Source organism: Chiloscyllium plagiosum, unplaced genomic scaffold, assembly GCF_037043375.1.
Source record: "Chiloscyllium plagiosum isolate Xiang-an unplaced genomic scaffold, Cpla_swu_hap1 HiC_scaffold_8, whole genome shotgun sequence".
NCBI classification, from domain to species: Eukaryota; Metazoa; Chordata; class Chondrichthyes; order Orectolobiformes; family Hemiscylliidae; genus Chiloscyllium; species Chiloscyllium plagiosum.
In genome coordinates this window covers 85,292,974-85,317,991 of record NW_028270146.1, presented here as the reverse complement: position 1 = coordinate 85,317,991, position 25,018 = coordinate 85,292,974, and the positions used below count along the sequence as shown (strand labels likewise).

At 41.3% G+C, this 25,018-nt stretch overlaps 1 protein-coding gene across 1 annotated transcript in view; it reads right to left on the bottom strand.

Moving 5' to 3' along the window:
- Window positions 1-25,018, bottom strand: part of LOC122553776 (cysteine-rich motor neuron 1 protein) — a 240,517-nt gene that overhangs the window by 55,549 nt on the left and 159,950 nt on the right. The window contains exons 3-4 of the mRNA XM_087990059.1: window positions 14,633-14,875; window positions 334-516 (exon numbers count right to left, since the gene is read on the bottom strand). Coding sequence (XP_087846185.1) covers window positions 334-516; window positions 14,633-14,875 — 426 coding nt within the window. The remainder of the gene's footprint in view (window positions 1-333; window positions 517-14,632; window positions 14,876-25,018) is intronic.

The window sequence follows — 25,018 nt, the reverse complement described above, 5'->3', positions numbered from 1 at the left end:
CTAACCTTCTCACATTCCCACAGGAAACCATTGTCCCTCTAAACATAATGCGGTTCCTTTATCAACAAACAAACAGGATGGAGGCTTCCCTCACAGTTGTACACTGACTGTGTATTAATAATCTCAAGTATTCAGTGAATTGCACCACCTGCTCATCCCCTGAAACTAGAGTCAGTGGCCATGTCATTAAGTCAATGCTTAAGCAAGACAATGGCTCAAATCACATACATAATTTGAATGCAACAAAGACAGTGAGCTATTGCTTTTTTCCCCCATTTAAACTGGACTCACCTGCTGATAATGTTGATTTTCATTCTGTCAGTGGAAACTTACCTTGACAAACTGGACAACACTCTCCCTCAGGGATGTAATAGTTTTCACACTTCAACTCTCCACATTCTGCTTTCGAACATAATGAGATTCCACCTCGACAGCGACAGAACCAGCAAGCCTCCATGCGATACACCTCCCCGTCTGTGTACTCCGTGCCATTGTATATACATTTCCGAGAGGTTTCTGAAAGAAAAAGTCAAGAATGTTTCAACAATAAAGGCACATCTGTAAATGTTCCCTCAAACACCAACTCTGGGATGTTAGGATTTGATTTGGAATGCAAACTTTGACCACCAGGGGTCTCCAGTACAGTGTAACACAGTTTAGACTATTTTCTCAACATGGTCATTTATTTTTAAAAAAAGCAGTACCCTTTTCTTGGCAGTTTATTCATCTAAGTGAGCAGTTCAAACAGTCTAATCACAAGAAACTTTTTCTAATTTAAAAGTCTCTATCACCATAAAAACTTAATGATTGGTTAAAAATGATTTTGCTGAAAAAGACACTTACATTTATATAGCACTTTTCACAACTATCGAGTATTTCAAAGTGGTTTATAGTGAATGAAATGTCTTGAGGTACAGTCACTGTTGTGATATAGGAAACATGGCAGTGAACACACGCGCGCACACACACACAGCAATGCAATAATGACCAGATGATAATTCCTGTTTTTCTTTGATAATGCTACTATGGAATCTTTCAAATCCCATGGGAGCAGGCCAATGGGTGTCTTGGGGTTCAAATTTTATCTAAAGACAGCAGCTCTGAGTGTGCTGTGGCAGAAAAACGTGGCAATCGTGAAGATCAAGAAACAGACTTGAAGTTTTATGAAGCAACTAAAATCACCAATTTTCCAGAACGTTTTCAGTAGAGCTTCATAACTAGCTTGCTACAGAGCTGAAGTAAGAATCTCTGCCCAGAAAATGCTTTGCAGAGAAATCACCAAGGGTCAACAAGCTATTTTACAACAAGTAACAGGGGAAACAAGCTTAAAAGGGAAAATAAAAAAATGTAGTGAGAGAGCAATAAAAGCCTACCATAGCAGCCAAGAAAATAAATCCAGATCTAGCATTTGTGAAAGTAGACCAATTACCAGACACCCTCGATTGCTTAGAGAGGAAAACCTGAAATCAGTGGAGCAGAGTGAACTTTCTGGTGGCAATTAGCAGTTTGACTATTTATTCAACAGAACATTTACCAATAAATAAATTACAACGCTGATTGGAAAAAGATCAAAAGTAGAAATCAAAGTTTTGACTTTCTAAAATCAAGTATCTTAGAATCCTAACAAGAAAGTTTACAAAATATTATTTTTAGGCTGTGGGCAAGAAATATGTTGTATTCAGTATCTTTGAAATTTTATTGCAGTTTTTTTTAAAAAGAAAAGTAGCTGATACAAAAGGAGCATGAATCTGATGGTCTGGTGCCAAATTTGGTTGGAAAATGCATCACATGCACAAAATCTGGCAGGAGCAATGCTATGGCAGCCATCTTTGAAATAAGCAAAAAAAAAAGCAATGAATCCTATTGATTGAAGCCACTTCTGCATCTAGACCATTTGGAAATCCTTCAGCCAACTTGGAAAAAGAGTATCTTTGTTCATCTCTATGAAGATACCATACTGGTAAAGAAAAACAAAATCTCGCAATGAAAGCTACATTTAAACCTGCAGAAACTTGAATAGCTCTCAGTATAATCCTTCAAAACAATCTTCACGATAATAAAGTCAGCAACATTTAAGCAACCACGAATACAACAAGGCAGCAAAATGAGTGCAATAATACAAAAGGTAACGTACTAACAATCATCATTTGAATCAACAAAATGGTCAACATCAACCCTCATCAAAAATCAGCCAATGCAACAAAATTCACTGGTACCAACCTTGCCACCAGGTTTCTTTTTGATAAATCTGCAAATTAACCAAAGTGAGAGCACAATTTTGAACACCTTCAACATTGAACATTAAATCAAATGCTGAACACTACATGAGAAGAACACCTGACCATATCTCATGTTGACAACAGATCAATGAGAAACAAATTAGATTTGACAACCTCTTTTGCATCTTGAAACAGAAACTCGAAGAACCGGTCAGTACTACAACAAAATGAGTTTCTTCATATTGGGAGCAACTACCTGTAGATGAACAAGATCACCCTTTTCATAAAGAAATAGTAGAAATGAATATAAGTATCATGAGAGAGTAAACTAAGTAACTCATTCGAGAACACATAAAATGCTAATTAATGTGAGGGGAAAAAGCTTGGGGAAGAGATGTTGTATAATAGCTTTAAGACTTTGGAGAGACATTACAATGATGGCATGGAACTGCTTCCCACATGGCTTAAATAGCACAAGGAAGGTGGAGTTCAGTTACAGTGAAACACATAAATGACTATCTTCGAACAATGTAACAATAGACTCTAAACCTTGTTGTCCACAGGCTGTCACGTACAATTGCCTACAGCAATAACATACAACGACTAGGGATTTACACAAACAAACTTGAAGAGAGAATTCTTGACTTTGCATTATCCTGAATCAGTCTTCCTGGAACTAGCATCCAGCTGTGTCCCTTAAACCACACAAAACATCTACCAACTGAGCCGCAGCTGACACAGACTTTATTATTCAGTGATTTCTAATACAAGTAAACAATGCAAAACATTATACTGATGTGGAATTTGAGATTTCACTTCATTTAAGTCATCTAGACACGACTATTTTGAATTGTGGTGCATTTTTCTCAGATTTAGAAGTACAGTCGAAAAGTGTTGTTGAAGTACAGTTTATGAATCATAAATAAATCTAAGCCATCTTTAAACACCAATGCAAGGGCAGAAGCAAATTTACTATCGATGAACCAACCACATCTGGTCCAATAAGTTAGTTCTGTTTTCTTAGTTACACTGCAATTTGAAAGTGGGGACATTAAAAATTCCCCACCTAAACTCCTACGACATGTGTCCTGCCAAAATAAAAATGTATATCACTCTAACTCAGCAATGGACTGGTTGGAAAATCAATGGACTAGTTGGAAAATGTGAAATTGGTGCAATTCTGTGACCATATTGCAGCCCTCCAGCAATAACGGGATTTTTTTCTTTGCTGTGCATTATACACTAATAATGCACACAAATGCCAATCTGCAATGATGTGGTCAACATAGCATTTGAGTAGAATTGACTTCCTTTTGATTCAGACTGCCAGCATCCACCTTCTAAGTCAGCATTCTTTGAAAAAAAGATTTATAGTAACAGCATGAGCAAAGTACTTTAATAAAAGTAATGAATTTATCGAAATTAAATGTCATGTTGCAATTATTTAGCCTTACAAATTGAGCAGACACAACAACAAATCCTGGTTCCTTACATACCGTCAATGATGAACTGCATACACAAGGTACAAGTTGAAGATTACAAATATTTCAAGTGCTGGCTTATACAGCTTTGGAAATAAAATTAAAACGTGGTGGTAATTAACTGGAAATCCTTGGTACACAAATTCCAGGCAGTTCTCAGGAAGGGAAAATTTCTGATTCTTTTGAACTGCATAAGTCTGTGTAAAATGTTTGATGAACACGTAAATCTGCTCTATTCAGTTTTTTTTTCTCACTGCATTCGTGGCAATGAAAGCATTTTGTGGATGAGTGCCTGAGCTACTCAGGGTGAAAACCACCTTCCCCAGACCAGTGGCGTTTGATGTCAGCTTGCTGTCAGTGTATTCATGTGGGTTTAATCTGCAGTGGGCTCAAAAAGGGCAACACAAAAGATTTCAATACTGGTCAGAAAAGAACAGCAGACATTTATTATCAAAACTCTGATCCCTTTCCTGTCAGCTACAATTAACCCAGTACCAAATGCTAAAGGGAATTATTTTTCATCCTTCGGATGGAACAAAAAATGTAAAACCTTTCCCAACATTGAACTGTTGAACTTTTCAGCTCAAGCATGTGACCAGAAAAAAACCCTGTTTAACTTTGCACATTATTTCAAGATATTTTACGGCCTAAGCATTTTTACAGTGACTGACCTAATAAAGCTTAACCAGTCAATGCATTTATATCCACAGAAAAGAAAAGAGAATGAGAGCTGCTATCACATATCCTTAATTGATTACTTTGATCTTTAGTCTTATAAACTAAATTCTGCCCTTTCTCTCCTACAGTTAAAGAGTTCCCTCATGATCTAGTGCTCAAAGCATCCGCAACTTTGCATCTCCTATTGCATGAGGCTTCCACTAAGCTTTCCTCAAAACCCAAATTTGTTCAATGCTCTTTTGCAGCCACAATTTTTCCAGAACACTTGGCTCTCGTCCCAAATCAAGCTATAGCAGTCAAGTTTACTTCCCATCTCTTTTTAGGATTCATTTACAATCACCTACTTCTCACTTTTGACTCATTTAACTCTATGCAATGCTTCACGTTCCCTCAATCTTGAGTGCTGCTGAGAAAATACATTTTGGCAAAGCTTTCGGTCTTGCTTTTATCAGGACATATCACAAGAATACCATTTCAAAAGGAAAACTAACATTACTTCAGAATTACTGATGAATTATCAAAGGGATTTTGATTGGCAGAGATATTCTACATGATAATTATTAACTGAAAAGCTTGGACCAAGGTATCCTTTTCCATATTCTGTAATGCTTAGTGACTAAATTGTCTCAAACTCTTTCTTCAACAACATCAGGTCAACTCATGGCATTGCTAGCTTGCTCTTGAGTTTCACCTCATCCTTCACCTAAATTAAGAAAGTTTGCATTTAATAAGAGGAACAAGGGTGGCAGGCTGGAAACAGGACATGCTTGAACAGGCTTGCAAATATAAGCATCTACAATAGAAAAGCCATTCTTGGATGTAAAACAAAATGATATTCAAACTACTGAGCCTGAACATCAAATCTGAAAATCAAATTGCTGCTCAATTACCCAAATCCAGAAGGCAGCAGAGATGGAGAAGTCACCAATCCTTGGAAAAATCAGGAGTCAATGATCAATTTCACCATCTTTTGCTATTTGCCTGAGGTAAGTTCAAAGATTTGAAGTCTAAATTCAGTGCAAGTCTGTTCTCTCTATTCATGTAGAAATTGTACTAATATTGAATCTAATTTGTCTGATACAATTAAAAAGCAAAAGTTGAGTTCAACTTGACCAGGTGAGCAGCGTTCAGATGATAGATTTTGTTCCTTGGGTTGATTCACAAACAACAGGCCAAACAAAAAACTTGCAAACATGAATGTTACCAAATCCTGGAATCACTAAGTGTTAAATCAAGAGTTTTTCAGAAAATGACACCATTCCAGTAAGTTATAAGTTTTCGATAACAATGCAAATGAACCCATTGTTCAATTGTACTTTATACCATTGCTCCCACTTGCAATGAAGAGTGGCAAATGGTTTTATCTGAACGACGCCTCTCTTCTGTCAGGCATTTATCCAGCTCATTCCCTATCGCAGGTTATCAGGTTTGTCAGCACACAGCAACACAAATCCTGTGTCTTTACGTAATGCCATTTACGTAACAGTGAATCACATTGCAAAGTCAAGCATGTCTTTGCTTGCAAGTACATGACTGTTTTGTATGTTTTACTGGAAGCTGCAGTACATCAACAGTGCATTTTCCAGTGATTCTCAGTTAACTAGAAATGTACGATGATTTTTTTTTCTTTATTCATTCATGACACGTGAGCTTCACTGGTTGGGCCAGCATTTATTGACCATCCCTAGTTGCCCTTGAAAAGATGATGGTGAGCTGCCTTCATACACTGCTGCAGACCACATGCTGTTAGGGAGGGAATTCCAGGATTTTGACCCAGAGACACTAAAGGAAGGTAATATCTTTCCAAGTCAATATTGTGGGTTGCTTGTTCCCATGTACCTACTGCCCTTGGCTAGATGGAAGTGGTCATAGATCTGGAAGGTGCTGTCTAAAGATATTTTGTGAATTTCTGCAGTGTATCTTGAAGAGAGTATACACTCCCGCTATTGAAGGGAGTGGATGTTTGCAAATATGGTTCCAATCAAGTGGGCTGCTTTGTTCTGGATAGTGTTAAGCTTCTTGAACGTTGTTGAAGTTGCACCCATGCAGGAAACTTGGGGATATTACATCATATTCTTGACTCATGCCTTATAGGTGATGGGTAACCTTTGGACAGTTAGGAGATGAGTTACTCACCATAATGTTCCTGGCCTCTGACCTGCTCTTGTAGCCACTGTGTTTAAATAGCAAGCTCAGTTGAGTCTCTGGTCAATGGTAACCCTAAGGATGTTAATAGCGGTGGATTCAGCGTTGTTAAGGCCATTGAATGTCAAGGGGCAGTGGTTAGATTGTCTCTTACTGAAGATGGTCATTGGTGCCACACAAATGCCTGGCAATGTTACTTGCTGCTCGTCAGTCAAAACCTGGATATTGTCCAGACCTTGTTGCATTTGACCATGGACCATTTCAGTATCTGAGGAGTTGGGAATGCTGCTAAACATGGTACACTCACCAGCAACCATCCCCAGTTCTGACCTTATGATGGAGGGAAGGTCATTGTTGAAGCAGCTAAGGATGGCTGGGCCTAGGACACTCACCTAAGGAACTCCTTCAGAGATATCCTGGAGTTGAGATGACTGACATCCACTAACCTCAACTATCTTCTTATGTGCCAGGAATGACTTCAACCAATGGAGAATTCACCCCGATGTCCATTGATTAAAGTTTTGCTAGGAATCCTTAATGTCACACTTGGCAGAATGCAGCCTTGATGTCAAGGGCTGTCACTCTCCCCTCACCTTGGGAATTCCACTTTTTTGTCCATGTTTGACCCAAGGCTGTAATGAGGTCAGGAACTGAGTGGTCCTGGTGGATCCCAAACTAGGCTTCACTGAGCAGGTTATTGCTGAGCAGGTACTGCTTGATAGCACTGTTGATGACCCATTCCATCACTTTACTGTTGATTGAGGAGTAGGCTGATGGGGCAGTAATTGGCTGGATTGGATTTGTCCTGATGGGTGTGTACAAGACACACTTGGGCAATTTTTCACATTGTCGAGTAAATGCCAGTGTTGTAACTGTAATGGAACGGTTTGACTAGGAGAGCAGCAAGTTCTGGAGCACAGGTCTTCACTGCTATCGCTGGAATATTGTCAGGGCCTTTGCATTCTCCAGTGTCTCCAACCATTTCTTAATATTACATGGAGTGAATCGAGTTGGCTGAAGACTGGTATTTGTAATGCTGAAGACCACTGGAGGAGGCTATAATGGATCATCTACTCGGGATTTCTGGCTGAAGATTGCTGCAAATGCTTCAGCCTTATGAGTTACAATGATGTGCAGGATTCTTCCATCATTGAGGATGGGGATATTTGTGGAGCCTGCCCCTTCAGTGAATTGTTTAATCATCCACCACCATTCATGACTGGATGTGGCAGGACTGCAGAGCTTAGGTCTGCTCCGCTGATTGTGGCATTGCTTAGCCCTGTCTACCATTTGCTGCTTATATTGTTTGGCACACAAGTAATCCAGTCAGGTAGCTTCACCAGGCATGCTTGGTGCTGCTCCTGGCACTCTCCATTGAACCTTGCTTGATGGTAATAGGGTTGAGTGGAGGAAATTCCAGGCCATGTGATTACGGATTGTGCTGACGTACAGTTCTGCTGCTGTTGATGGTTCACACCATGTCATGGATGCCCAGTCTTGAGTTGCTAGATCTGACTGACGTCTGTCCCATTTAGCATGGTGATAGAGCCACACAACACGATGGAGGTTATTCTCAATGTGAAGGCAGGACTTCACATCCACAAGGACTATGCGGTGGTCACGCTTACTGATACTGTCATGGACAGATACATTTGCTTGTGGTAGATTGCCCAGGATGAGGTCAAGTATGTGTTTCCCTCTTTTCAGTTCCCTCACCATCAGCCACACACCCAGTTTAGCAGCTCTGTCCTTTATAATCTGACCAGCTCTATCAGTAATGCTGCTGCCAAGTCACTCTTGGTTGTGGGCAATGAAATCCCCTGCAGGAGTGCATCCTCTGCCCTTGCTATCCTCAGTCCAGCTGTTTAATATGGAAGAGTACTGATTCATCAGCCGAGGGAGGACGGTATGTGGTAACCAGCAGGAGGTTTCCTTGCCCTTGTTTAACCTGAAGCCATGAGACCTCATGGGATCCACAGTCAATCTTGAGTACTTCCATGGCAACCTCTTCCCAACTTTCCACCTCTGTGCATCCACCTCTGCTAGTGGGACAGGATATACCCCGAGATGGTGACAGTGGTGTCTGGGACCCTGTCTGTAAGTTATGATTCCATAAGTCTAATATGAGGTTGTTGACTTCTTTGCTGAGTTGGTAAGTCTGTTCGCAGATGTTCGGTCACCATGGTAGGTAACATTATCAGTGAGCTTCTGGTGAAGCGTTGCTGTTCTGTCCTGCTTGCTATTTGTATATCCCGGTTTGTTGAGATGGGTGGTATTATTTCTGGTTTTGTTTCTTCATGGTTGGTATATGTGGTCTAACTCTACATGTTTGTTAATGGAGTTCTGGGTTGAGTGCTAGGCCTCCAGGAATTCTCGTGCATATCTTGGTTTGGCATGTCCTAGGATGGATACATTGTCCTAGTCAAATTGGTGTCCTTGTTTGCCCGTGTGTATGGACACAAGTGATAGTTGATCATGTCTCTTGGTAGCTAGTGGTGTTCATGTACCCTGATGGCTAGTTGAGACATATGTAGGCCAGACCAGGTGAGGATGGCAGATTTCCTTCCCTGAAGGACATTATAGAGCCAGGACATTGTCGTCATTTGGAAAATGATGTAGTTTCATGGTCATCAGTAGATTCTTAACTTTTAATCTGTATACACGGCACAGTGGTTAGCACTGCTGCCTCATAGCGCCAGAGACTCGGGTTCAATTCCCACCTCAGGCAACTGTCTGTGTGGAGTTTGCACATTCTCCCCATGTCTGTGTGTGTTTACTCCGGGTGCTCCGGTTTCCTCCCACATTCCAAAGATGTGCAGGTTAGGTGAATTGGTCATGCTAAATTGCCCGTAGAGTTAGGTGAAGGGGTAAATGTAGGGGAATGGGTCTGGGTGGGTTACTCTTCGGAGGGTCGGTATGGACTTGTTGGGCTGAAGGGCCTGTTTCCACACTAAGTAATCTAATCAATGTAACAGTGTACTCGCTCATTAATCAGAGGAATTAAATGTAGGTGCAACTTTAATTCTTGTACATTATAAAGGCTACACCATAAATTGAACTGGATTAAATGATGCTGTATGGCCTTATTAATGACTTAACCCATTCTTGGCAGGAATAAGAAAACCTATGTCCGATTCAATTGAGAAATTGGAGACTGAAGTTTTGCAAGCAACATCAAAAATTCACTTTACCTTCATATTTTTAGAATTTTAGCTTCCATTTGTCCAGTTTTAATGTGCTTATACTGCACTATAGGCTGGAGTTTTTATTATCATATCAACTGAATTGTCCATCACATCTCCTCATTTGAGGTTTGGGCCATGGAGTTCAATTGGATTGGTTTATGCTTCTGAGCAAAGCCTTACAGTGGTTTGACACTGGCCTCTGTGGGATGGCTGACGAGCAGGCCTCCTACTCTCATTAATTGCCATTGGTAATATTGAAAGCACTTTTACAAACTGACAAAAAAAACCTGCTTAGCCATGTTACAAGAGCCTAGATTAGAGTGGTGCTGGAAAAGCAGGTCAGGCAGCATCCAAGGAGCAGGAAAAATCGACGTTTCGGGCAAAAGCTCTTCATCAGGAATGAGGCCTCACTTTCGCCTGGCCGTGTTTAATGGCCAACAAGACCCAGCATGGGACTCAAAACCTGTTGCTTCTTGCTGGGAGGTAGGGACCCTACTATGACTTTGCCACAAAGTCTTCAACACAACCCAGTAAACTGACTTTTATCTAAAAGTCAAGCTGGCTTCTAGATGATGCAGAGAACTTGGTATCATGTTTCTGTACTGAATCCAACTAAGATTGCCTCACTCTAATAAAACTGAATTCAATGCTGACTAAAGGTTCAGTTGACCTCCTGGTAGAACACAATATCCTATAATCCAATGGATGCCCTGATGGATCATATCACAGCATGCAAGCTTGAAATTGTATCAAACATCACATAATTCCTTGGTAACACATAAATAAAGTCAAGAAAATTTGTCAATTTTTGTAAAGCACATGAATTATTTTAAAAAATCCTTATATTTTTGGTTTTAGCTACTTCAAAAGGCACTGGAGTTGATTTAAACCAGATGGAAATGGTTTAGAATTTGTGCTAACCTTGTTTGAAAAGTCAAGTGCATTTTCTTTTCTTTATTCTTTTGTGGAATGTGAGTGTCACATTCTGTTACCCATCCCTAATTACTCCTGAACTGAACGTCTTGCAAGGCAATTAAGAGACAAGGAGCAGCAGGTGAAATGAATGCAAAAGGAACTTTAAGTGCTTGTATAGTCAGTCCACAAATGGTTTAGCCACCCAGCATCTTGTTCAAGGGCAAAACACTGAATGCTGAAACTCCAAAATAGAAACACAAACTGCTGGAAATGCTCAGCAGGTATTCCACGGAAAGAAACAGCGTTAGCATTTCTGATTGGCGATCTTTCATCAGAAATTGCATCTAATCCCTTTTCTGACAGATGGTGAGGTTCAGGTGTTGCTTCAACTGCAACATCCCACCATTAAACAAACAGAGTCAAGATTCAGGCTACCAAAAATCTGCCCCTGTTCCAGACAGCACAGTGGCTCAGTGGTTAGCACAGATGCCTCACAGCACCAAGGAACCGGATTCTATTTCGGCCTTATCCAGCTGTCTGTGTGGAGCTTACACATCCTCCCGGTCTCTGTGTGGGTTTCCTCCGGGTGCTCTGGTTTCCTCCCACAGTCCAAAGGTGTGCAGGTTAGCTGGATTGGCTAAGCTAAATTGCCCATAGTGTTCAGGGATGTGCAGGTTAGGTGGATTGGCCATGGGAATGCAGAGTTTCAGTAGGGGAATGGGTCTGGGTGGATGCTCTTTGGAGGGTCGGTGTGGATTTGATGGGCCGAATAGCCTGCTTCAAAACCGAGGGATTCTATGATAATCAGGATGCTATGATGTGCTATTCCGGTGCTGCAGAATAACCATAGATACCTTAGCACAGAAGACAGTCTTGCATTCGCTGCTTTGTCAAACCCAACCTGGAGAATGGCAAAGGAAAATAATGCAAACGGTGAATATCTGGAAGCAAAACTAAAATGACTGGAAAAGTGCAGGTAACGTCATAGGAGAACAAACATGCTGTTTTGACTGTATGACCTCTAATAAAACTGAAAGGTATTACTGATAGACAATGTATAAATGAGCATTGGACAAAGGGAAGGAACAGGAGACAGAGTGGCATGTACAGTCTTCTTTCATGTTGTACTATATTAAGCATGCTGTGAGCGTACACCTGAAGAACCTTTTAATGGTCAATTCAGGTACCTGTATTGATGAAATTCTGCTGCCGCAACTTTCTTCGGAAGGAAGAGGTCCAACTCGTATGTCTGTCAAAGGAAGCACTTTCCCCTCACTCTGTGGGTATGGGTTGCTGTGCCTTGTGGAAAGGAAGACACGTGGCCCATCTTGGCCATCTTTCAAACGTTTCCTGCCTTTTCTGAACAAGTTGGATATTGAGGCTAGTAAAGAATAATAATTGCCACCGGCAGTTTATAAATGCTGAAACACAGAGATGAGAACAAAATTTCAAGTATTGTCCAGAAGTTGGAAGCCATTTAAGTATTCACACGTTTGGGCCTGTCAAAAGGCTTTTATTCTTCAAGTTCCATCAAGCCAACACTCACCACCCATGGATCAGGAAACAGATTTGTATGTTTTCTTCTTTTGGGTAGCTTTATTACGCTACTACCTGCTTCAGATGAAAGCGTCCTGAAAACGGAGCAGGGTGAAAATCTGTGGACAACAGGTGCAGGCAAATCACACTTGTCCTTGGAGTGCACGGATGTGGCAGAGGCAACATGAGGACAAGGACACGGAGAGCTAGAAAGTCTGCTCTGATGGATGCTGTAAGTATATAAAGACCTTTAACTACAAGCAACGTCCTGAACTTCTGTTCATCCATGACAGAAGTTTGACAATGACACTTACGATGCAGAACTGGAGCTCATTGTTGGGAGAGGGAAATTCTCTTTCACATTCATGTTTCTTTGTTGCAATTCAAATGAAAATAATTGTTTATAAGCACCTCCAAAGAACCTTCCCAGCAAAGAATCATACATGTAAAGAAATGCCATTGGATGTTAACTTGTCATTTATCAAATGTGTACTTGTGTCTCTTGTTCAAGCGCATTTGAAAGATAAGGAAACACTGCATTTACATGTCGTTACGGCCATGTTATATCGATGGCAATCTTTTGTCTTGCAAGATGACTGTTTGCATGTGGTGGTCAACCTGGTGTTAAACATCACTCAGTGTGACTCAGGAGCTCCACTCTAGCATGGCAGCTTTCCAATTTTGTTTGCCTCTTCTAATGCTCTTATGAAAGTTCAACCTCTGCTCAATTTTCCATTTGTTTGGATTTGTGTTTTCTGCATTTATTTCACAATATTTCAATATATCCACGTAACCACAATCAAAGTGCATTGTTAAAAAGTGTTGCATAGTCCTCTGTATTTATTTAATATTTTGCCCATTTGATGATTTACATGATCAACATTTTTTGATGCCAATTAAGCCTTGATGTGGACAAAACAAATTCTGTTAAGAGATTTGTATTGTCATGTTACTTTCCATTTAAATGACAAATGCTGATTTAACCTGTATTGCTCATTTGACCTAATTTCCTTTTCATGGTAATTAGCTGCAAATAACTAGTGGAAACAATAGTAGCAGCAAACATACTTGAACTTCACTGCAGCTTGGTAAAGTTGGAAGATGATAAACATCATCAAAAGTCTTTCATTGAGTTACTGTCATATAACTTACTAAGGACACCTCAGTAAGGTGGGAACTAAATACTGAATGCTTGTTTTGTTTTGAAATGACATGCCTCCCTAAATATGCACTCAGCAGGCAATTTTGTCATTAACAATAATGGCACTGGATATCAGTACAACTATTTATCTGTTTTAAATGTACACTGCTCAACTGACAGCCACTGCACTCAGATGGGCTATGTAAAAATGGTGTTGAATATAACATTATCCTTTTGCACTCAACTGAGCTTTGATCTAATAATAGCAACAATGAATCTTCTCTAGTCTGACATGGTTCTAGATGAAATCAGAGCTACCATTTTAAAACAGCTTTCGACAACTCACTCCAACATCCACACCAATGACTTATATTGCCGGTAAACTGGCTTAATGAATTAGCCAACTTGGTGCAGTGAGTTTTCAGTATTCCACCAATGCTTTTGGATCTTCCATTATGTTGTTGTAATGACAACTGCGACTAAAGAACAGTAGGGATATATAAAACATATCAAAGATAAAATCAAAACAGTTTATTGCAAATCCTGGGAACCTGAAATAAAAACTGAAAATGCTAGAAACATTAAGTGTATCAGGGTGTATCTGTATACCCAGAGGTGGAAGAACATGAATTTAAGACGAATGACATCCTATATCTCCTGTCACTTATTAGCCAAGGCAAGCACTAAGCAATTCAAGCTCCAATAAGGTTCTGAGTTGAAAGAGTTAGTGTGAGTCAGTGAACCTCGAAGGGTTGGATGGCATTATCCTCCTTTGGTATTTTTAAATAAACCAGCAGTGCAGCACAAGTGGAAAATAGGGTAGAGTCATAGAGATGTACAGCATGGAAACAGACCCTTCGGTACAACTTGTCAATGCCGACCAGATATCCTAACCTAATCCAAACCCATTTGCCAGCACTTGGCCCATATCCCTCTAAACCCTTCCTATCCATATAGGCAAGAGGGAGGACTGCAGATGATGGAAACCAGAGTTTAGATCAGAGTGGTGCTGGAAAAGCACAGCAGGTCAGGCAGCATCCGAGGAGCAGGATTCCTGATAAAGGGATTTTGCCTGAAACATTGATTTTTCTGCTCCTTGGATGCTGCCTGACCTGCTGTGCTTTTCCAGCACCAATCTAATCTAAACCCTCCCTTTCTATTCACATACCCACCAAGATGCCTTTTAAATGCTCATGCTATACGATGAGGTCCTCTTAAATAAGTGTCATTGCTTTACTTCAATGGATTGTTACTTTTCTATAAATTACCATTATCACATTTTAATGGCATTAACATACAATGCACAAGAGCTAAATATTTTGAAAACAATACCTGGTCTGCACTCGTATACATCACAACACTCTCCTGGTAATCCTGTTGCTTCAGAAACTAGAACACGTTGGTGAGCGAAGGGACAGCTCTCCTCTTTGCAGGCCATTTTGTTACACTGGCAGACACTTGGTGTTGGGCAGCACTGGCCTGGTGGGGTGTATCCTTTAACAAGTACTGAATCCTCAGGGCAAAGAGATTCAAATTGTATTGGGCAGCGTTCGTTGGAACAATCCCATGTGACATCTGAGTAAAAGGAGAGGAACAATGTAAGAAGTTGAATCCAATATACTACTGATCTATCACATATCATTTCAAATACAGTTCAATATACATTTAATTCATCTGGATCAAGGAAACCCAGCGATTATAATAAAAACAATGTCCCAGTAACATATACATCTTCTACAATTTTGTGATTGTCATGCTTTGTACAACTGAAAATAAACTAGTCCCTCTTCCATTTTTGTGTTGGTTAAGGTGTAGACTTGAGGGTCGAAAAATAAGAATCATTTCCACCTTTTTACCCAAGAGCTGCCAGTGCCCTGTTTGTAAAAATAACTTTGTATTTATCTTACACCTTTCATGTTGGAGAATAACCAAAAGTGCTTTAGAAGACCGTAAACAGATAACATTGGACACAAAGTTTAATGAGAGGGGTAACTCAGAGACCTAGGTCTTGAGGGAAGGTAGAGGTCATGGAATGATGCACTGCTTGGCAGCAGTGAAAACGAGATCTATTGTTACCACATGCTTTTGTCCCACATCATTAAGACAACTTCTATTCTCCAAGCATTGTTTTGGGTTATCAGAGTGAAACAGTCAACTTCTGCCAGGTTTTGGGCAGATTTGCATTGTTTATTTGTGCCTCCATCAAGCACAATAATTCAATCTCATGTACACAAATCAGAAGGAGAAGGCTTTCATCCCAAGGCTTTGGACAGGATTCAAGTCCAATTCGTAGAACAGGAAGGGAAGTGTTCAAACCTAACTACTTTGTTGATTGTTATTTCAATTAATTGACTTTCAAGCATTGCAGTGGAGTTGGTTATACATAATATAATAGCAAGTCCTGATAACTAGATCTAGTGCTATCTGAAATGATGAGTCATAAGTCAAGGTAATGAAAAATGCCACTGACACTTTTCCATCTATTGGTTTTAATTGCATTGCAAATAATTTTAAACAATATGCTTAAGGCAAAATTGGATCAGTTATTTTAAGAAAAGCATAATATTATGTCACGCTAATCCAATTTTGACAACTACTTCACTTATTTAATTAACTGAAGCAGCAATAAGAGCCTATTTCACTGGCCATGTGGAACTAATACTGTGTAGAGAAGTCTTAGTGCAATTGTGAAAAAGTACAGCAGACGACTCCAGATTTCTCTAATTTATGGAACATACATTCTTTGGAAGATTTGCATCTTAAATCCATTTGAATTTGAATTCTAGCGACTATGCCTTCCAGAAAAATCCGACAAGAATTGCAGTGTTTTCTGACATGAAGTTATTGAATGGCACTGTATTCAATGCAAAACGCTTTCTAACAGTACTCAAATAAAATGACCTGTTTACTTTTTTAGACTCTAACAGGCAGCCAGCAATTAATGAAATGATTAAATTAAAGAATATAAGATGACACTCCTGCAAGAACACACTGGCATTACAAGGCCAGTAATGCACCAAGACTACTGGTCTATGTGAAGCAATCACTGTGAAGGAACCGGATTACATGTTCAATTCAATTTCGCTATCACATTCTTCATTTTCTCTTTGTACGGTCACAGTGCTGAGAGAGATGACTGTTCTGCAGACAGCAGCATCAAGGCTAACAATGTTTTTCAGCGATAAAACAAAAATTGGTATTTATATAAAATGTTTCACAACTCAAGATACCTCAAAGTGCTTGATATTCAATTAATTGTAGTCCCTCCTGCAAAGTCAGACACACAGCACCTAATTTGCTTACAAACTCCCACAAAGAGAGGTAGACCATTCAGCCCTTCCAACCTGCTCTGCAACTCAATACATTATGGCTGATCATCTACTTTAATTCTTCTTTTCCAACACTCTCTCCATAACCCATTTTGCCAATGAAATAGTAATTAAGTAAGAACTAAATGTGAATTTTGTTTTAATTAAGTTGGTCAAAGGAAAAACATTGATCTGGACACCACGAGGTTTTCACATTGATCTACATTTGCAAGCTCAGCTTATTATCTCCCCTCCAAGTGTGAACATCCATCTGTGTAGTGTCAGCCTATAGAACATGGAACATTACAGCACAGTACAGGCCCTTCGATGTTGCGCCAACCTGTGAAACCAATCTGAAGCCCATCTAACCTACACTTTTCCATTTTCATCCATATGTCTATCCAGTGACCATTTAAATGCCCTTAAAGTTGGCGAATCTACTACTGTTGCAGGCAGGCTGCTCCACACCCCTACTACTCTAAGTAAAGAAACTATCTCTGACATCTGATCTATATCTATCACCCCTCAACTTAAAGCTATGTCCCCTCATGCTAGTCATCGCCATCCGAGGAAAAAGGCTCTCACTGTCCAACCTATCTAACCCTCCTTATCTTATATGTCTCAATTAAGTTACCTCTTAACTTTCCTGTCTGATGAAAACAGCCTCAAGTCCTGCAGCCTTTCCTTGTAAGGCCTTTCCTCCGTACCAGGCAACATCCTGGTAAATCTCCTCTGAACCCTTTCCTAAGCTTCCACATCCTTCCTATAATGCGGTGACCAGAACTGTACGCAATATTCCAAGTGCGGTCGCACCAGAGTTTTGTACAGCTGCAGCATGACCTCATGGCTCCGAAACTCAATCTCTCTACCAATAAAAGCTTACACATCATCTGCCTTCTTAAAACCCTATCAACCTTGGTGGCAACTTTCAGGGATCTATGCACATAGACACCAAGATCTCTCTGTTCATTTACGCTACCATTAACCCAGTACTCTGCATTCCTGTTGCTCCTTCCAAAGTGAATCGCCTCACACTTTTCTGCATGAAACTCCATTTGCCACCTCTAAGCCCAGCTCTGTAGCTTATGTCCTTCTGTAACCTGCAACATCCTTTGGCGATATCCACAACTCTACCAACCCTAGTGTCATCTGCAAATTTACTAACCCATCCTTCTACTCATCCAGGTCATTTATAAAATTGACAAACAGCAGTGGCCCCAAAACAGATCCTTGTGGTACATCACTAGTAACTGAACTCCAGGATGAATATTTCCCCTCAACCATCATCGTCTTGTCTTCTTTCAGCTAACTAATTTCTGATCCAAACTGCTAAAGCACCCTCAATCCCATGCTTCTGTATTTTGTGCAGTAGCCTACCGTGGTGAACCATATCCTTACTTACTGCCTAACTGAAATCCATAGTCACCACATCAACCGCTTTACCTCCATCCACCTGTTTGGTCACCTTCTCAAATAATTCAATTAGTTTGGTGAGGCTCAACCTACTCTTCACAAAACCGGCCTAGTTGAATGGCTCAAAATTCAGGTGAGCAAAGCTAGTTATCTCTGAGCTACATTGACCTTAGATGCCACAGAGTGCATGGGGGAGGGGGGAGGGTGGGGGGGCGGTGTTGCACTGCTTTCCAGTTGGTGCGGCTGTTAGCACATGCAGTCAGCTTTAACTGGAAGAACGCAGAATATGATTTTGATCAGCTCCCAGCCCTGACTGGATGCCAAGCTGGCATTTTGAGCTCAATGCTCCAGTTAATGCTGCTCCTTCAATCTTAAAGCAACTTAAAAGGGGATTGAACTCCTTTGATTTCCAGCCATAACTTGATACAGTGAGACATGCAGATTAGTGCTCAGTATTCATCATCTCAGTTATTCTAAAACAGTTCACCTGTGCATTTGAGCCAATTTGGTAAACTGAAGGATGGTTATTGGTTGATGAGGGGGATTCACTGATGACATGGAGGCATCATGCATATAATGAAAGCAGAAGTCAGATAGTACATAGGGACAGACCAAGAGCTGGAAGGTGAGTAGACTGTCATCAGCGCTATCACCCTGGGTAAGTACTGGAGCGGGCTGTCCTAGAGGTGGCCGGAAAGTGTGAAGGGCGATTGGGTACACCATCCTGACTGTGGTCGTCTGGATGGGGGTGGAGTTGGGGAAGCAGGACGACTGTCCTAAAGTGGTCGGAAGGTGTGTCAGGGTGGACCGGGTACCAGAACGGGCATGGGGCGGGCTGCCTTGAAGTGGCTGAAAGGTGGGAGGGACGGGCGGTTTACTGGGTTGCTGGAGGAGGGAGTCTGTATTCTATGCACTTTTTTAAAAATGTAATTGCACGGTCTTATATGTATCTGTTACTGTTTTGTGACAATGGAATGCGGGATTTGAGGTTTGTCTTTATTTCCTGAAAACTGGTTGAACGATAAGGTTTGGGGCCTGGCTTTGCCGCTCCTCTCCCTTGTAAAATTACTGTTTCTCTGTATACAGCTGTTAACGTTAGCTGTTTTGTAAACTGTGTATGGTTTAATAAAATTTAAAAAAATGAAAGGAGTATACTTAAGAGGGAAATCAGGAGGGCAAAACGGGGACATGAGATAGCTTTGGCAAATAGAATTAAGGAGAATCCAAAGGGGTTTTCCAAATATATTAAGGACAAAAGGGTAACTGGGAGAGAATAGGGCCCCTCAGAGATCAGCAAGGCAGCCTTTCTGTGGAGCCACAGAAAATGGGGGAGATACTAAATAAATATTTTGCATCATTATTTACTGTGGAAAAGGATATGGAAGATATAGGCTGTAGGGAAATAGATGGTGACATCTTGCAAAATGTCCAGATTACCGAGGAGGAAGTGCTGGATGTCTTGAAACGGTTAAAGATGGGTAAATCCCCAGGACCTGATCAGGTGTACCTGAGAACTCTGTGGGAAGTTAGAGAAGTGATTGCTGGGCCTCTTGCTGAGATATTTGTATCATCGATAGTCATCGGTGAGGTGCCGGAAGATTGGAGGTTGGCAAACGTGGTGCCATTGTTTAAGAAGGGTGGTAAGGACAAGCCAGGCAACTATAGACCAGTGAGCCTGACCTCGGTGGTGGGCAGGTTGTTGGAGGGAATCCTGAGGGACAGGATGTACATGTATTTGGAAAGGCAAGGACTGATTCGGGACAGTCAACATGGCTTTGTGCGTGGGAAATCATGTCTCACAAACTTGATTAGGTTTTTTGATGAAGTAACAAAGAAGATTAATGAGGGCAGAGCAGTAGATGTGATCTATATGGACTTCAGTAAGGCGTTTGACAAGGTTCCCCATGGGAGACTGATTAGCAAGGTTAGATCTCATGGAATACAGGGAGAACTAGCCATTTGGATACAGAACTGGCTCAAAGGTAGAAGACAGAGGGTGGAGCTGGAGGGTTGTTTTTCAGACTGGAGGCCTGTGACCAGTGGAGTGCCACAAGGATCGGTGCTGGACTCTCTACTTTTTGTCATTTACATAAATGATTTGGATGTGAGTATAAGAGGTACAGTTAGTAAGTTTGCAGATGACATCAAAATTGGAGGTGTAGTAGACAGCGAAGAGGGTTACCTCAGATTACAACAGGATCTGCACCAGATGGGCCAATGGGTTGAGAAGTGGCAGATGGAGTTTAATTCAGATAAATGAGAGGTGCTGCATTTTGGGAAAGCAAATCTTAGCAGGACTTATACACTTAATGGTAAGGTCCTAGGGAGTGTTGCTGAACAAAGAGACCTTGGAGTGCAGGTTCATAGCTCCTTGAAAGTGGAGTGGCAGGTAGATAGGTTAGAGAAGGCGGCGTTTGGTATGCTTGCCTTTATTGGTTAGAGTATTGAGTACAGGAGTTGGGAAGTCATGTTGCGGCTGTACAGGACGTTGGTTAGGCCACTGTTGGAATATTGCATGCAATTCTGGTCTCCTACCTATCGGAAAGATGTTGTGAAACTTGAAAGGGTTCAGAAAAGATTTACAAGGATGTTGCCAGGGTTGGAGGATCTGAGCTACAGGGAGAGACCGAACAGGTTGGGACTGTTTTCCCTGGAGCGCGGAGTCTGAGGGGTAACCTAATAGAGGTTTACAAAATTATGAGGAACATGGATAGGATAAATAGGCAAAGTCTTTTCCCTGGGGTTGGCGAGTCCAGATCTAGAGGGCATAGGTTTAGGGTGAGAGGGGAAAGATATAAAAGAGACCTAAGGGGCAACTTTTTCACGCAGAGGGTGGTACGTGTATGGAATGAACTGCCAGAGGGTGTGGTGGAGGCTGGTACAATTGCAATATTTAAGACGCATTTAGATGGGTATATGAATAGGAAGGGTTTAGAGGGATATGGGCTGGGTGCTGGCAGGTGGGACTAGATTGGGTTGGGATATCTGGTCGGCATGGACGGGTGGACTGAAGGGTCTGTTTCCATGCTGTACATCTCTATGACTTTATGACTGTATGTCTGAAAGCAGATCACCGACTTAACAGTGTTTCTTTTGTCCATCGTGCTCAGCACAACATGTGTCTGGATGTGTGGTGGTCTGATTAATGCTGGACAATCCTACCACCCTGATGGTGTGGACTATCTCCTAGAGCTGTGATCAAGAAGACGGTGAGAAATAGGGAAAAGCAGAAGGGATGCAAGAGGAAACAGGCAGCCTAACAAAACCTTATTGGCCAGGCCATCAATAGACAACTCATCCAGCTGTGATATCTGGTTGCCTTGTCTCAATTCCCAGTTACCACAAGTTCCAAACTTTTCCTTCATCACTGATCTGCACAGAAACGAACACCACCACACCGTAAACAGTCTTAACTAAATCTGGAAATCAAAGCATTCCATATTGGATACAAACTTCAACTATTTAAAATGAATGTTTTCCAGGGATGTGGGCACTGCTGACAAGGCCAGCAGTTGTTGCCCATGTCTTGAACAGAGTGGCTTGTTAGGCCATTCCAGAACCAAACCAAGAGTCAATTACATTGCATCGTGTCTGGAGTCAGAGGGGTCAGGAAGCAGGATTCTTCCCCAAAAAGACACAAGTGAAGCAGTTTTAACAACTATTGATGATAGTAACTGTGCCTGCAATAAAACTGAGACTAGCTTTCAATTCCAGATTTTATTATGTCAGTTTATATGCCACCAGCTGCCAGGGTAGGATTTGAACTCTCATCCCCAGAACCTGGATTATTCATCGCGTGACATTATCGCTCCTAAACTAATCATTGACTATCCTGTGTGTAGCTCACCCTATTCCAGTAATTCCTATTCATAGCAATCCCAGAGTTTGCAGCATAGTTTGTGGAAGGTTCACGACTTTCAATGAAACTGGCTTCTAAGATAACCTGGAGTCATAGCTTTCTGGATGGGCTGACTGATTGATTGACTGACCACAGGCAAGGTACTGACAGAATGGCTGTGATGGGAGGACAAATCGGTCGTTCTGAGGTTTAAAGCTCCATGCAGGCATGCTCTTGGGATGAACCACTGACCCTTTGACCCTGGCCCTCACAGCCAGAATGGCAGCACTATGAACATCCCCAACAGCAGCCTGGCCTTACACCATATTCAGCAAGTTCTACACGTGCTGCAATGGAATCCGAGGCATTGAATACCACACACCACATGTGAGCAGCATACATAATAGAGATGTCTGTCACTTCTACACTGTAAAGGATGCTCTCCAAGCTCTGGGAAAATCTAGGTACAAAGTTGGAGATGGGCTCTTCCATGCTCCTCGGCATTGACTTTAGACTTATAGAGTCAGAGCCATACAGCACAGAAACAGACCCTTTAGTCCATGCTGTTTATAATCCCAAACTAAATTAGTCCCAACTGCCTACTCCTGACCCACAACCCTCTCAATCTTTCCTTTCAATGTACTTATCTGAGTGTCTCTTAAATGTTGTAATTGTGCCTGCATCCACCACTTTCTCAGGAAGTTCATTCCACACGCAAACTACCCTCTTGGTAAGATTCCCAATGCACCAAACAGTATGCACAGATACCCATCATTTCACTTTTTCGAGCCTCCCTAATATGAAATTCCTTAACCAAGCCCTCACCAATAGGGCTCATGTAAGACTGACTTGCCGAGGTAGCTGACATGGTGTTAGAATTAGCTCCTACCCTGGCACCAGGCCACTCATGCTCATTGTCTCACCAAATGCAGATCCCACTTCTAAAGTTGTACGTGAAACATTGACTGGTAACTGTTTAAAAGATACTGATTTTTAATATTCATGTTAAGTTTATATTGTTAAGTTTAACAGTAAGCAGGCGGAGGGAATTGATTTCGTATCTTGAGTGCATGCAAAGATAGAGCATTGGTCAGAGTTTTAGAAGGTGGAAGACAGATACATAATGCAGCCTTCTGTAGATAGATGTTGAGAATTGGGGGTCTCTCAAACGAGGGGTCATAGTTGAGTAAGAGGGCGCTCATTTAAAATGAAGTACATTGGAATTTCTTCTCCCAGAGGATAGTGAATGGCTGGAATTCTCACCTCAGAGGTTTGTGAAGGCTTGATCAGTGAAAGTATTCAAAGAGAAGGTAGGTAATTTTTTTCAAATATTCAAGGGAGTTGATGGCTGTGCTGAGTTGGCTTGACACAAGAGTTGAGGCCTGGGGCAATCTTGTTGAATGGCAGGGCAGATTTGAGGAGCCTCTTTCTTACATGACAAGTAAAGAAATTGCATCTAACTTGTGGGTGAAGGAGATGGGAAAGTTAAGGCTATACATGCCTTTCAACAGCACTGTAGGAGGAGGAGAGTTAGAACATGGCAGAAAAACAATGATGAAAGAATGGGCGGGATATGTCTGGGGAGATGGAAACATCTCAGGGGCATGGTTAAATGAGTGGAACTAAATTATTTTAATAATATTTCTTATCAATCATCCATGATTAAAGTCTGCAAAGATGGGTGTGGAAAAGGGTGGTGATTTGCTGGAGGGAATAAGAAGAGTTGGTAAAAAGGAAAGCTATACGAGAGCTACTTTGTCAGATGTGGCTTGAGATGGGGCGAGAGTGCTGAAGCATTCCGGATTCAGGACCTCGAGGATACTTGAAGATTATGATTCTCTGCCTGTGCCGAAGTTGGAGTTGCCATAGCAGAATGGTAGAAGTACAGCATTGGGAGAATATGGAAAATGTGACCCGAGTGAGAGTGACACACTGCAAAAGATAACGAGCAGACTTAGTTTGAGGAATTTCTAACTTAGTAAAATATGTTAACACATTGGCAGGTTTAGTGACATTTACTAAATTTCAATTTCTACAAACATATTATTTTGCACTTGTGATTGGTAGTGGAGATAGTGGCATGCTGGTAATTACACTGCACTAGTAGTCTAGAGGCTGAAAGTAATCTGGAATTAAAAGTCACATGGTTCGAAGAATGGGTTACAAATGCTGGTCTTGCCAGCAGTACCCAACCATGCGATAAGTTAACAAAGCGGTTTTTAAAATGTTTTTCCGCAAGATGCAGGTAATGACCACAAAATCATTGCTGATTGTTAAAAAAAAAAACCACCCAGTTTACTAATGTCCTCTAGGGAAGGAAATCTGCCAGCCTTACCTAGTCTGATCTGGCCTACATGTGGTTTCAGTTGATTCTTAGCTGCCCTCTGGGGATGAGTAATAAACACTGGCCTGGCCAGTGACGTCCACATCCCATGAATGAAAAAAACGTGCAGTCACTATTGTGACATAGGAAACACCACAGCCAGTATTTACACAGCAAGACCCCATGAATAACAACGTAATAATGATTTGATAAATAGTTTCAATGACATTGGTTGAGGAATTAGCCAGGACACTAGGGCCAACTACTCAGCTGAAGAGGGCAGCACAATGACTCAATGGTTCGCACTGCTGCGGTTGTGTGGATTCCCACACATTCTCTCTGCACCTGTGTGGGTTTCCTCCGAGTGCTCCAGTTTTCACCCACAGTCCAAAGGTGTGCAGGTTAGCCGATTGGCCACGCTAAATTGCTCAGTGTCCAGGGATGTGCAGGCTAGCCATGGTAAATGCAGGGTTAGAAGGTTTGTGTTGGGGCGAGGTCTGGGTGGGATGCTCTTTGGAGGATCATTGCAGAGTCGATGGGCTGATTCCATAACCGGTTGCTCATCTTAAATTGCCCTTGAACTGACTGGCTTGTTTTTCCTTTTCACAGGGTAATCATTAAGAATTACCACATTACTTGCACATCAAGGATAGACTAGGCAAAGTTGGAAGATTTCCTTAAGGATGATGAACCAGATGGGTTTTTGCAGGAATTGAAGAGCGATTAATTATCACTTTACTGAGAATAGCTTTTATTTTCCATACTTTTTTGTTATAGAATTAATCTGATTAATTTAAATTCTTCTGGTTGTGGTGGGATTTGAACCCAGTCTACAG